At 39.5% G+C, this 14,645-nt stretch overlaps 1 protein-coding gene across 7 annotated transcripts in view; it reads right to left on the bottom strand.

The window, feature by feature from the left end:
• The window catches only part of ATAD1 (ATPase family AAA domain containing 1), a 60,219-nt gene that overhangs the window by 10,166 nt on the left and 35,408 nt on the right, over positions 1-14,645 (bottom strand). For all 7 annotated transcript variants that reach the window (XM_028104560.2, XM_028104564.2, XM_028104565.2 and 4 more), the window contains 2 exons: positions 13,495-13,601; positions 8,030-8,119 (listed from right to left, as the gene is read on the bottom strand). In XM_028104560.2, coding sequence (XP_027960361.1) covers positions 8,030-8,119; positions 13,495-13,601 — 197 coding nt within the window. The remainder of the gene's footprint in view (positions 1-8,029; positions 8,120-13,494; positions 13,602-14,645) is intronic.

Raw genomic sequence — 14,645 nt, 5'->3', positions numbered from 1 at the left:
GTCGAAAGGCACATAAAATTCAAGATGTGAGGACGTTGTGAAAAAATTAGATGGTATGGTTAAGTTATAATAATCGACCTGAGGATATTCCTTAACTAACAAAATAAAAGAACTAGAAAGGAGATAAGATAGCACTGGTTCAAGACTGCCCTTACACCTGCATTAAGTTAAAGTGCAATACCTTAGCAAATGGTTAACCATTAATCCTAGCAAAGGAAAGCGCGGCAGCAGTCCCAGCCGAAGTGAGTATTATCAACTGTTGTATCCTACTGTGGTCAAGGTTTTACAACAAAGATTGATTTAAGAATCTGAGATACAGCGACAAGTAGGCTTTTTTAAAATCAAGACTTTTTGGAGGAGGAGCAAGATGGCGGAGGAGTAGGAGACCTAAATTGGGTCTGGTCCCAAGAATTCAGCTAGATAGGTGTCAGACCATTCTGAACACCTAAGAACTCAACAGGAGAGCGAAGGAAAGAATAGCAGCAACTCTCTGAACAGAAAAGTGACCACTTTCTGGAAGGTAGGACGTGCGGAGAAGTGAATCCAAGGCGATATTCGGGAAGATACACGGCGCGGGGTAGGGAACCTCCGTCAGCCCCTACCAGCAAGTGATAGAGCAGCAGAGCACAAATTAGAACTTCTAGAAGTCTGCTCCGCTGAGGGATGTCGCTCCAGTGGCTAAGCGGGGGTGGGGGGGTGGAACCCTCGCATAGAAAGACCGGGGGTGGCTGAGTGCGGCAGAGCTCCCAGGTATCGGAGCGGGGAAGCCGGCTGCAGAGATGGAGCCGAGGAGTGTGCTCTCAGCTCGGGGTTGCCATAAACCGTGCTCCGCGGCACAGTCGGGCCACTGCTCCTCCAGCAGGGACCCAACAAGTGGCAGATGGGGGGAGACTCCCCTTCCTCCCGGGGGAGGAGCGGCGCGGGAGCGCACCGCAGGGATCTGCTGGGTTTGGAGACTCCACACGGGGTCGTGAGCAAGAGACTTTAGAAACGCTCGGTCACAGGCCGGGTGAGCACGGAGTGCGGCCGGAGACCGGGGAGACGGGACTGATTGACTGCTATTCTCTGGGGACGCACTGAGGAGCGGGGCCCTGGGTTCTCGGCTCCTCTGGGGTGGAGACTGGGAGGCCATCATTTTCACTCTCATCCTCCAAAGCTGTAGGGAAAGCTTGCAGGGAACAAAAGCTCCCGGGAGCAAACCCGAGCAAATGACTTAGCCCGGCCACGGTAAGGGCGGGGCAATTCCGCCTCTGGCAAAGACAGTTGGGAACCAGGGCAACAGGGCCCTCCCCCAGAAGATCAGCAAGAACAGTCAGCCAAGACCAAGTTTACCGATCAATGAGAAGGGCTGAACTCCAGCACTAGGGGAATACAGCACACAGAATTCATGGCTTTTTTTCCCATGATTCTTTAGTCTTTCAAAGGTAATTTTTAAAATTTTTATTATTTTTTCTTATTTTTTTCGCATTTTTTTTTCCCTTTTCAACCAACATCTTATCAATTCCTTTTTTAAAAATCTTTTTTAATTTTCATTTTTGGAGTCATATTCTATCCCTTCATTGTAGTTAACCTTATTTTTTGTATACATATATGTTTTTCTCTCTTTAAAATTTTGGGATAGTTTCTTCTAACAGACCAAAACATACTCTAAATCTCTAGTGTATGGCTTTGTTCTAGTCTCCTGCCTGATCACACTTTTTAAAAAAATTTTCTTTCTTTTTTCAGCCAACTTCCTATCAGTTCCTTTTATGAACTCTTTTATAATTTTCATCTTTACAGTCATATTCCATCCCTTCATTGTATTTATCCTTATTTTTGTACATATATGTTTTTCTTTAAAATTTTGGGAGGCAGTTTCTTCAAACAGACCAAAATACACCCAAAATCTACTATGGGGCTCTGATCTAGTCACCAGCCTTATCATATTTTTTTCTTTGCCTTTCTTTCCCCACCAGTTTCAGGTCTCTTCTGATTTCTTTAGTGTATATTTTTTGGGGGGGCCATTGTTACCCTTTTAGCATTTTGTTCTCTCAATTTATCTATTCTCCTCTGGACAAAATGACAAGATGGAAAAACTCACCTCAAAAAAAAGAACAAGAGGCAGTACCGACTGCCAGGGACCAAATCAATACGGACATTAGTAAGATGTCGGAACTAGAGTCCAGAATGATGATTATAAAGATACTAGCTGGGCTAGAAAAAAGCATGGAAGATACTAGACAATCCCTTCCTGGAGAAATGAAAGAACTAAAATCTAAAGTCGAAATCAAAAAGGCTATTAATGAGGTGCAATAAAAAAATGGAGGCTCTAACTGCTAGGATAAATGAGGCAGAAGAGAGAATTAGTGATATAGAAGACCAAATGATGGAAAATAAAGAAGCTGAGAAAAAGAGAGATAAAACGCCTACTGGATCACGAGGGCAGAATTTGAGAGATAAGTGGTACCATAAGATGAAACAATATTAGAATAATTGGGAACCCAGGAGAAGAGACAGAGGGGCAGAAGGTATATTGGAGCAAATTACAGCAGAGAACTTCCCTAATTTGGGGAAGGAAACGGGCATCAAAATCCAGGAGGCACAAAGAACCCCCCCTCAAAATCAATAAAAATAGGTCAACACCCTGACATCTAATAGTAAAACAAGTCTCACAGACAAAGAGAAAATCCTGAAAGCAGCTTGGGACAAGAGGTCTATAACCTACAATGGTAGAAACATTAGATTGGCAACAGACCTATGCACAGAGACCTGGCAGGCCAGAAAGGACTGGCATGAGATCTTCAGAGCACTACATGAGAAAAATATACAGCCAAGAATACTATATCCAGCTAGGCTGTCATTGAAAATTGAAGGAGAGATAAAAAGCTTCCAGGACAAACAAAAACTAAAGGAATTTGCAAACACAAAACCAGCCCTACAAGAAATCTTGAAAGGGGTCCTCTAAGCAAGGAGAGCCTAAAAGTAACATAGATCAGAAAGGAACACAGGCAATATACAGTAACAGTCACCTTACAGGCAATACAATGGCACTAAATTCCTATCTTTCAATAGTTACCCTGAATGTAAATGGGCTAAATGCCCCAATCAAAAGACAGAGGCTATCAGACTGGATAAAAAAACAAAATCCATCGATATGCTGCCTGCGAGGGACTCATTTTAGACCCAAAGACACCGCCAGGTTGAAAGTGAGGGGGTGGAAAACCATTTACCATGCTAATGGATGCCAAAAGAAAGCTGGGGTGGCAATCCTTGTATGAGACAAATTAGATTTTAAACCAAAGACTATAGTAAGAGATGAGGAAGGACACTATATCCTACTTAGAGGTCTATCCAACAAGAAGATCTAACAATAAATATCTATGCCCCTAACATGGGAGCACCCAAATATATAAGCCAATTAATAACAAAATCAAAGAAACACATTGTCAACAATACAATAATAGTAGTGGACTTGAACACCCCCCTCACTGAAATGGACAGATCATCTAAGCAAAAGATCAACAAGGAAATAAAGACTTTAAATGATACACTGGACCAAATGGACTTCACAGATATATTCAGAACATTCCAACCCAAAGCAACAGAATACAAATTCTTCTCTAGTACCCACGGAACAGTCTCCGGAATAGGTCACATCCTGGGTCACAAATCAGGTCTCAACCAGTACCAAAAGATTGGGATCATTCCCTGCATATTTTCGGACCACAATGCTTTGAAAGCAGAACTCAATCACAAGAGGAAAGTCGAAAAGAATGCAAATACATGGAGGCTAAACATCATCCTACTAAAGAATGAATGGGTTAACCAGGAAATTAAAGAAGAATTAAAAAAATTCATGGAAAACAAATGAAAATGAAAACACAACTGTTCAAAATCTTTGGGATGCAGCAAAGGCGGTCCTAAGAAGAAAAGTATATAGACATACAAGCCTTTCTCAAGAAACAAGAAAGGCCTCAAATACACAACCTAACCCTACACCTAAAGGAGCTAGAGAAAGAACAGCAAATAAAGCCTAACCCAGCAGGAGAAGAGAAATAATAAAGATCAGAGCAGAAATCAATGAAATAGAAACCAAAAGAACAGAAGAACAGATCAACGAAACTAGGAGCTGGTTCTTTGAAAGAATTAACAAGACTGATAAACCCCTGGCCAGACTTATCAAAAAGAAAAGAGAAACGACCCAAATAAATAAAATCATGAATGAAAGAGGAGAGATCACAACCAACACCAAAGAAATACAAACATTTATAAGAACATATTATGAGCAACAATATGCCAGCAAATTAGACAATCTGGAAGAAATGGATGCATTCCTGGAGACCTATAAACTACCAAGACTGAACCAGGAAGAAATAGAAAACCTGAACAAACCCATAACCAGTAAGGAAACTGAAGCAGTAATCAAAAAATCTCCCAACAAACAAGAGCCCAGGGACAGATGGCTTCCCAGGGGAATTCTACCAAATACTGAAAGAAGAATTAATACCTATTCTTCAGAAACTGTTCTAGAAAACAGAAATGGAACGAAAACTTCCAAATTCATTTTATGAGGCCAGCATCACCTTGATCCCAAAACCAAAGACCCCATCAAAAAGAAGAATTACAGACCAATATTCCTGATGAACATGGATGCAAAAATTCTCACCAAAATACTAGCCAATAGGATCTGACAGTACATTAAAAGGATTATTCACTATGACCAAGTGGGATTAATTCCTGAGCTGCAAGGTTGGTTCAACATCCGCAAATCAATCAATGTGCTACAATACATTAATAAAAGAAAGAAGAACCATATGATCCTCTCAATAGATGCAGAAAAAGCATTTGACAAAGTACAGCATCCTTTTTTTTTTTCAGCATCCTTTCTTGATTAAAACTCTTCAGAGTATAGGGATAGAGGGTACATATCTCAACGTCATAAAAGCCATCTATGAAAAACCCACAGCGAGGGCGCCTGGGTGGCTCAGTCGGTTAAGCGGCTGCCTTCGCCTCAGGTCAGGATCCTGGAGTCCCGGGATCGAGTCCCACGTCAGGCTCCCTCCTCGGCAGGGAGTCTGCTTCTCCCTCTGGCCCTCTTCCCTCTCGTGCTCTCTATCTCTCATTCTCTCTCTCTCAAATAAATAAAATCTTAAAAAAAAAAAAAAAAAAAAAAGAAAAAGAAAAAGAAAAACCCACAGCGAATATCATTCTCAGTGGGGAAAAACTGAGAGCTTTTCCCCTAAGCTCAGGAACACGGCAGGGATGTCCACTATCACCACTGCTATTCAACACAGTACTAGAAGTCCTAGCCTCAGCCATCAGACAACAAAAATAAAAGGCATCTGAATCGGCAAAGAAGTCAAACTCTCACTCTTTGAAGATGATAGGATACTTTATGTGGAAAACCCAAAAGACTCCACTCCAAAACTGCTAGAACTCATAAAGGAATTCAGTAAAGTGGCAGGATATGAAATCAATCCAGCAGCATTTCTATACACCACCACCAAGACAGAAAAAAGAGAAATTAAGTAGTCGATCCCATCTATAATTGCACCCAAAACCATAAGGTACGTAGGAATAAATCTAACCAAAGAGGCAAAGAATCTGTACTCAGAAAACTACAGACTACTCATGAAAGGAATTGAGGAAGACACAAAGAAATGGAAAAAACATTCCATGCTCATGGATTAGAAGAACAAATATTGTGAAAATGTCTATGCTACCTAAAGCAATCTACACATTTAATGCAATCCCTATTAAATACCACCAACTTTTTTCAAAGAAATGGAATAATTCTAAAATTTGTATGGAACCAGAAAAGACCCCAAATAGCCAGAGAAATGTTGAAAAAGAAAAGCAAAGCTGGTAGCATCACAATTCTGTACTTCAAGCTATTACAAAGCTGTCATCATCAAGACAGTATGGTACTGGCACAAAAACAGACACATAAATCAATGGAACAGAATAGAGAGCCCAGAAATGGACCCTCAACTCTATGGTCAACTAATCTTTGACAAAGCAGGAAAGAATGTCCAATGGAAAAAACAGTCTCTTCAACAAATGGTGTTGGGAAAATTGGACAGCCACATGCGGAAGAATGAAACCGGACCATTTTCTTACACCACACACAAAAATAGACTCAAAATGGATGAAAGACCTAAATGTGAGTCTGGAGTCCATCAAAATCCTAGAGGAGAACACAGGCAGCAACCTCTTCAACCTCAGCTGCAGAAACTTCTTCCTAGACATATTGCCAAAGGCAAGGGAAGCAAGGGCAAAAATGAACTACTGGAACTTCATCAAGATAAAAAGCTTTTGCACAGCAAAGGAGACAGTCCACAAAACCAAAAGACAACTGACAGAATGGGAGAAGATATTTGCAAATGACATTATCAGATAAAGGGCTAATATCCAAAATCTATAAAGAACTTACCAAACTTAACACCCAAAGAACAAATAATCTAATCAAGAAATGGCAGAAGACATGAACAGACATTTCTCCAAAGAAGACATCCAAATGGCCAACAGACACATGAAAAAGTGCTCAACATTGCTCGGCATCAGGGAAATCCAAATCAAAACCTCAATGAGATACCACCTCACACCAGTCAGAAGGGCTAAAATGAACAAGTTAGGAAATGACAGATGTTGGCGAGGATGCGGAGAAAGGGGAACCCTCTTACAGTGTTGGTGGGAATGCAAGCTGGTGCAGCCACTCTGGAAAACAGTATGGAGGTTCAAAAGTTGAAAACAGAACTACCCTACGACTCAGCAATTGCACTACTGGGTATTTAACCCAAAGATACAAATGCAGGGATCCGAAGGGGTACGTGCACCCCAATGTTTATAGCAGCAATGTCCATAAGAGCCAAACTATAGAAAGAGCCAAGATGTCCATCAACAGATGAATGGATAAAGAAGATGTGGTGTGTGTGTGTGTGTGTGGTGTGTGTGTGTGTATCTCCACACCATGGAATATTATGCAGTCATCAAAAAACCGAAATTTTGCCATTTGCAATGACGTGGATGCAACTAGAGGGTATTATGCTAAGTGAAATATGTCAATCAGAGAAAGACAAGTATCATTATGATTTCACTGATATGAGGAATTTGAGAAACAAGACAGAGGATCATAGGGGAAGGGAGGAAAAAATGAAACAAGATGAAACCAGAGAGGTTTCATAAAAGACTCTTAATCTCATGAAACAAACTGAGGGTTGCTGGAGTGGTAGGGGGGGTGGGAGAGATGGGGGGGTGGGTGATGGGACACTGGGGAGGTTATGTGCTGTGATGTGAATTGTGTAAGACTGATGAATCACAGACGTGTACCTCTGAAACAAATAATACATTATATGTTAATAAAAAAAAAAGAAGATAGTAGGAAGGGAATAATGAAGGGGGGGAATCGGAGGGGGAGACGAACCATGAGAGACTATGGACTCTGAGAAACAAACTGAGGGTTCTAGAGGGGAGGGGGGTGGGGGCATGGGTATTAAGGAGGGGACTATTGCGTGGAGCACTGGGTGTTATATGCAAACAATGAATCATGGATCACTACATTAGAAACTAATGATGTAACGTATGGTGACTAACATAACATAATAAAATTTAAAAAAAAAAAGGAAAGCACTGACTACGACTGCCAATAATGAATCAGATCAACGGCCGTCGTTCCTCCAGTCAGCCTTCTGAAGGGAAGGATGCTTTAACGCCAGTGCTCCTAATTTCATCCTGTGCTAAACCAAAACCACAGTCCGGGTTTTCTACCTAACTTCCCGGGTGACTTGCTACATTCTAAAAAAAAAAATCACACAAGTAGCTAAGCTAACTTGGGGTAATTACAAACTTTGAAGAGAAGCAAATAACACTCATCTTAGGAAAGTAAGAAAGAAGGAAAATAGAATGGAGAGTGGAGAGGACAAATAAGCAGGAATTCTTGCCCCGTTCCTTTCCCGCCTATCATAAATAATAAGTCCGATTAAAGAAACCATTCCTTTCCTGTAAAAAGCGGAGTATTTAACTGTGCATAACATCAATCAAAACCACTCACAGGCTGGTTGATATGAAATCTTGTGGGCATTCTTCTCATGATGGCTGAGTCAAGATCCTGAGGACGGTTAGTAGCTCCCATCACTATGACCTGGGCAGATAAAGAAAACACAAGGTATCACATCTACCAGTAATGGCTCCTTTAGGATGTTATTACAGAGCTTAGAAGATACAAAAATTAAGGAGCGTTTAAATCTTCTATAAGAAATGATTTTAATCCAGTATTACTCAAAAATTTATAAATACAAATCAAAGTTAATCCTAAATAGATCAAATCATAGCAAAGCTGGTAAGACTGAAGCATTTCACCAGTCTTTTTGTAACTAAAGTGACATGCTGTTCAGTTAACGAAGAATTATAAAGATTTAAAGTAAAAAAGGTAGTATTTTGCAGTACGTGGTTCTCTATGGCTGCAGGATGAATAACTAAGAGCCATGTATGTTACAGCTTGGGAGGCTATATGGGGGGTACTTCAAGTCCTTTGATATTAATACAAAGGAATCATTTCCCCCGAGTCCGAGGATTCTGGCGATAAGAAGAGATAACTGGGTACTTTTCCCTCCAGATTTCACATCACCATTTCAGGGCATTTATCAGCACTGCTGGTGACATCTTCTCAATGCTATAATACAACCTCAAGCAATCAAACTTTCAACAAGGGCAAGAGAATAAGAGCAAACATCAAACATAAGAGCAAACATCAAAATGCTGGGTAGAATTTAAAAAAAGAAAAAAGAATGGGGTGACTGGCTGGCTCAGTCAGTGGACAGTGCAACTCTTGATCTTGGGGTCATGCATTCTCTACCCAACCTGTAGAGATTACTAAAAAAAATAAAAAAGTAAAAAAAAAAGGGAAGAAGAAAAGAAAATCCAATCTCTGGGTCTGTATCACTTTCTTTATAAAGGATGTGGACATGAAAAATCAACACAAATAAAGACAAAATATCCAAAACAAGTTAATTTCTGAAAGGCTTCAATATTACCATTACCGTTGGTGTTTCTGTATAACCCAACAATGGCCCACATCTGCTACCCAAAATGCAATTTAATGGTATTCTAATGAAAACTTTTAATATAATTTTATTTCAGCCTAAGAGGTTTTAGATTTCTGAAATAATCTAACTCCAGAACATGTTGAAAGACCCACTAAATCTTATATTCTACTTCTACTCTTTACATTTAATGACATTCAAGAGCCAGATTATTTTCAATTTAACTGTGAGAGGTTGCCACCTAGAGGGAAAAAATGTAAATACAAGCAAAAATTTGAGAAATGTTAGTTCCACAATATAATGCAATTTTGTATTTAAGTTGTCCTAAAATAAAAATATTAATGCTCTTATTTTTCCAATTTATTGACTTTCTACAACCCTATAAAATTAATAAGGTAAAATTTCTATGAAATGTAAAACCAAATTTTTTTTTTTTTTTTTAAACGTAGGATCTATGCCCAGCTTTACGCAAAGCCCAACTCGGGGATCAAATCCTGGGCTGAGATCAAGAGTTGACCACTTAACCGACTGAGCCACCCAGGCACCCCAAGACAAAAAACAGTCTTTTAAAAATGATCGAAGGAACTGTGTAAGATAAAGAATGAATATAAGTACATTTTGAGATAGAGCGTATATTAAGTGTTAAAAGAGTTTCAAAGTGGGAAGCTTGTGGAAGACTGGACATATCAGATTGCAGAGAATCACAAAAGACATTGTGGCTGAGGCAGTACTTTAAAAAACCTGAAAAATGGGCTGTATTTTGAGAAACATTCTAGGTAAACAAACAGCCTTTTAAAAAACAAAAGCCAGTATGGAAGATAGGATGCTAAAAACTAGGATCAAGGAATTTAAATAAATCTAGCACAACATGATGTAACAAATACATATACGATGGTAACAGATATTCACAATGGTAAAAAAGCAAGAGTGATCCAAACTACCTGTTTCACTTAAAGAAGTTTTTTTTTTTTTTTTTTAAAGATTTTATTTATTCGACAGAACGAGAGCAGGAGAGCACTAGCAGTGGAAGTGGCAGAGGGAGAAGGAGAAGCAGGCCCCCTGCCGAGCAGGGAGCCCAATGCGGGGCTCGATCCCAGGACCCTGGGACCCTGACCTGAGCTGCAGGCAGTTGCCTAACCAACTGAGCCACCCAGGCGCCCCAAAGAAGTTGTTTTAAGGAGCAATTATAAGAGGCAAAAACGGATAAACTGTACACAATACGTTAACTCTAATGCAACTGAGCTAAAATTCAAAATGGGAAGACAGAGTAATTTTTTAGTATTTAAGCAGAAAAATTAGCGCTTTAGTAGACTTTTTAGAATCTTTGTCTCACGTCTCTGCAGATGAAGAACATGTCATCAGTTAACCTGGATTTCCAGAACTGGTGACAGGTTGACTTGGGCCACTCAGCGATTTTTGTTTCCACTGTGGCATATCATACACACAAGAAAGAGCAGCGGTATTGGGCTGGATCCATAACAGAATAGACAATTTTAGAGAAAAGCTAACTGGTTCATATGAAAAATATGTCTAAAACTAATATTCAAGTTAACAATATCAAATTTAATCCCCTCAACACACAGAAAGGGAAAAAAAATTGTTACCAGAGTTTAACAAAAGCCACATCTTTATTTGCTCCTACAAATATAGATTTATCACAACGAAAACAGTGAACAACTGTCAGTGTAATGAAGAATCATGGTTCTGAAAGCTCAGTTTTAAGCTGTATCGTATCAGACCCGTGCTGTGTGGCTCTGGAGTATACTTGATCCAATTGCTGCTATTTCCATGACTTTTTTTTTTTTTTTAAAGATTTTTATTTTTTTTATTTATTCATGAAAGACAGAGAGAGAGAGAGAGAGAGGCAGAGGGAGAAGCAGGCTCCCAAGGAGCAGGGAGCCCGATGCAGGACTCGATCCCAGGACTCTGGGAACATGACCTGAGCCGAAGGCAGATGCTTAACCATCTGAGCCACCCAGGAGCCCCTTGACTTTTAAAACTACACTCTGTTATGGTATAATATGAAACAATTTTCTCTTACACGGGCTAACTAAGTGCTTTAAATACTGTTGCCCAGGAGGATAATCAGTGTTTGGAAACCTATAAAGTATTACCATTGAACAGCTTTATTAGCATCAATTATTGATAAAAATTATTCCTATTAATGTCACCTAAATTTATCTAAGTTGTGCTTTCTTCTCTAATCATCCAACAAACACTAAAGGCAACTTCCCTTCATAATGAAATTGTGTTTTTATAAAGGGGATGTAGGACACGTGGCTTAATGTTCTCCTTGAGAATGTTTTCACTTTTGATTTATGGTAATGTGGTGGGCGTAGGAGATCCTTAAACCCTCCGGCTATAAAACAAAAATAATGAAGTATAAAAAAACCTCAAATTAATCAACAAATCTGCAAAAATGTAAAGGAACTGAGCTGAGCCAGCAGTGAAGTCTACGGATAAGGGAAGTAAGAAGCAAGGGGAGAAGGTCACCATGCACCATGTGGAAATGTACAGATCTTAGACAGTGGGGTATACACTGGACACCTTACAGGCTTAAAGAAAAGAGACCACTCTACATAAAGCTGGGACTCATGAAGTACTAGGTCCTGAAAAAAGTGGTGAAATACTAGAAAATTCATTCAGGAGAGTCAAGCTTTGGTTCTTGGAAAGGCATAGAAACACATAAACATACACACACTATCTGAGATTTCAGGTTTTTCACCAGCTAACATGGATCTTGGATCTGAATCTACCTATTGGTATTGAAAAAAATCTGGCAGAAGACAAATACAAAATTGTCTTTGGGCCGTTTGGGCCATAAGCCTTCAACACAGGTTCTAAAAATTCAGACAAAAAGTTTTACCAAATATGATTTTTCCTACGAAATCACAAAACACACAGGAAATAGCCACCATAAACTCAGAACAAATGACAGAACCAGATGTGCAGTCATAGGTTAGAATTGTTGGATACAACTATAAAATTAGTATTTTAACACATTTAAAAGAATAAAGAAGGTATCAGAAAAATCATAAGCAAATACTTACGCAGTAAATATATACCAGGTAAGCTAAAAGCACTTTACTCAGATTCCTTGAAACCCTACAATGGTTCTGAGGTGGATCCTACCCATCCCCTTTTACAAACAGTTCTCCCTCCTTTCAGATACAGAGTGTATTATATATACTGTATTATTTGGCCAACACACAGCTAGTTGATCCCAGGGCTTTAGTTTTCTAATCCAGTGGGAAACATGAGTTGATGGGGAAGAGCCCATCAAAACTGACCAGGCAGACTTCAAGAAAGATCTAAAAGGATTTCTAGAACTGAAAAATACAGTAAGTGAAATAACAAGCTCAATAAAAAGATTAAATAGCAGAAGAGATACAACTGAACCTAGAATTAGCAAATTAAAAGAAGTAAAAGATCACCCAGACTGTAGCACATAGAGAGAGAAAATATGAAAGAGAAGTTAAAACACATGGAATATAAATAAGGTACATCCAACTGGCATTCCATAAGGAGATCCCATGGGGAATGGCGGGTAAACAATATTGGAAGAAATAATGGTTGAATTTTTTAGAAGTGATAAAAGAAATGATTCTAAATACAAAAGGGCAAAAACAGATTACAAAATAGGAAATACCTACAAAAGTTAAACAGTAACCTTTCCAATACTTTTCCATGAGATATAAAATAGGTGATTCATGAAAAAAAAAAGAACAGAAAAGTGGTTCTAGAACTTGCATTTCCAGTAATAATGGCAGAAAAACAAACATGCCAGGTGAATTTTTTTTTTAATTTTCTTTTAAAATACATTATCGTTCTGGCAAAAAAGTATGGAACATTCAGAGGCGAAGAACTAAGAGAAAATGGGAACCCCGAGAGGTAAACTGAACCGTACAGGTGCATTCCCTTCGGGGCATATCAAGGGACCTAGTTCTGGTGCTCACAGCCCTGCAGGGAGAACAAACAAGGCCCAGGCTAGAAGACTGTCTTTTATAAAATTGGATCCTGCGGAAGGTGCATCTGGCAGGAAGTGGGAAAATGTGTATGTTCCAGCAACTAATGAAAACAGCAAAAGGAAACGAAGGTCAGTGACCGAGGAATGGAGAGTAAAGATTTATGGTAAGGGTCTAAAGAAATGTTCATACAGGACCCACAGCCACTAGGAGGAGTCTAAAAACTCCAAGCAGAGGCTTCACCCTGGTTTTCTCTTCTCTGTTGTATTTGTTTCAGATACTTAGGTAATCTTTTAACACTTTCTTTAACATGAAGCCCTCAAAATGGATGAAAATGTGCACAAACCACGCTATTAGATCCCCATCACTTAATAAGTGAAGTTATTAAAAAAAAAACACATACTTTTCTAAAAAAGCCTATGAAGTAGCCCAGCAAATTTTCTCTTACCCGCGCCCCCCTCCCCACCCCACCCCCCGCCACAAGCTGGCAGCAGAGTTCTTTCACACACCTGGCAGCTGTGATCGGTGTCCAGTCCATCCCACAGACTCATAAACTGAGCTTTCATCATGGCTGTGGCTTCATGGTCAGAACTTGAACGGTTTCGCAGAAAGGAGTCTAGAAGGAGAAAGTCCTCAGCCTTAGAAATACTGAATTATTTACTCTTCCTAGAACTTCAAATCCTTAATCAAAAGCTGACAACTTTGTGAAAGAGTACAAGAAAAAGAGTTCAACTATGCCTTTTCACACATTAGTCTGATACAACAATTCTGGCAAATAACTGGGCAAATTAAAACACAATCAACTCCCAATCTTCATTTCTTTCCTAAAAATACTTTCATGCCAACATATTTAAAGTAGTACAGGAGCTGGTACTGAGAGGCTGGAAGAAGATCAAGTAGTGTCTTGGAGGAAGGTCTGTGCGCTTTGGCCCTAACTTTCCAGGTTATCTGCATCTTATGTATTCTTAATTATGGGGTCGCATTCTTTTTCCTCACATACTTTTCCTGGAAATAAAGAAAAATGACATTGGAAAATGTCAAAACACTACTAAGTGGGAAATGCGGGACAGAAAATGGTTTCAAACACACGTGCTAGCATGCATGTGTGTATATGTTATGTAATGTGAAAAAGCCTTTAATAAAAGTACACCAAAGGGCGCCTGGGTGGCTCAGCTGGATGGGGGACCGCCTTCGGCTCAGGTCATGATCCCGGAGTCCCAGGATCGAGTCCCACATCGGGCTCCCTGCTCGGTGGGGAGTCTGCCTCTCCCTCTGACCCTCCCCCCCTCATGCTCTCTATCTCAAGTAAATAAATAAAAATCTTAAAAAAAAAAAAAAGAAACCTGTCCCATCTAAAGGGGCAGCTGGAAAAAAAAAAAAAGAAAGTACACCAAAATGCTAATTGCTTTAGTTCTTTCTCAGTCATAGACTTAAGGACAATTCAAATTTTTCCTTGAATTATTTTGTCTTCCCAATTATCTACAAAGAACATGAAATGCTTTTGAAAGGAGGGAAAACATTTTCCTTCCAGAATGAAAAGACCTGGAAGACAGGACATCCTGAGAATGAAAAAAAAGACAGTAAAAACAAATCCTGGATTGCCTAGTATAATCCTATTCCAAATGTTTTCTTATATCCCTTCAAATAAATGGCATTTCTG

The sequence above is a fragment of the Eumetopias jubatus genome, unplaced genomic scaffold (assembly GCF_037043125.1).
Source record: "Eumetopias jubatus isolate StellerSeaLion01/CBP00866 unplaced genomic scaffold, mEumJub1_p1.0 scaffold_17, whole genome shotgun sequence".
NCBI classification, from domain to species: domain Eukaryota; kingdom Metazoa; phylum Chordata; class Mammalia; order Carnivora; family Otariidae; genus Eumetopias; species Eumetopias jubatus.
The sequence above is the reverse complement of the archived record's forward strand: the minus strand, read 5'-3'. Positions and strand labels throughout refer to the sequence as shown.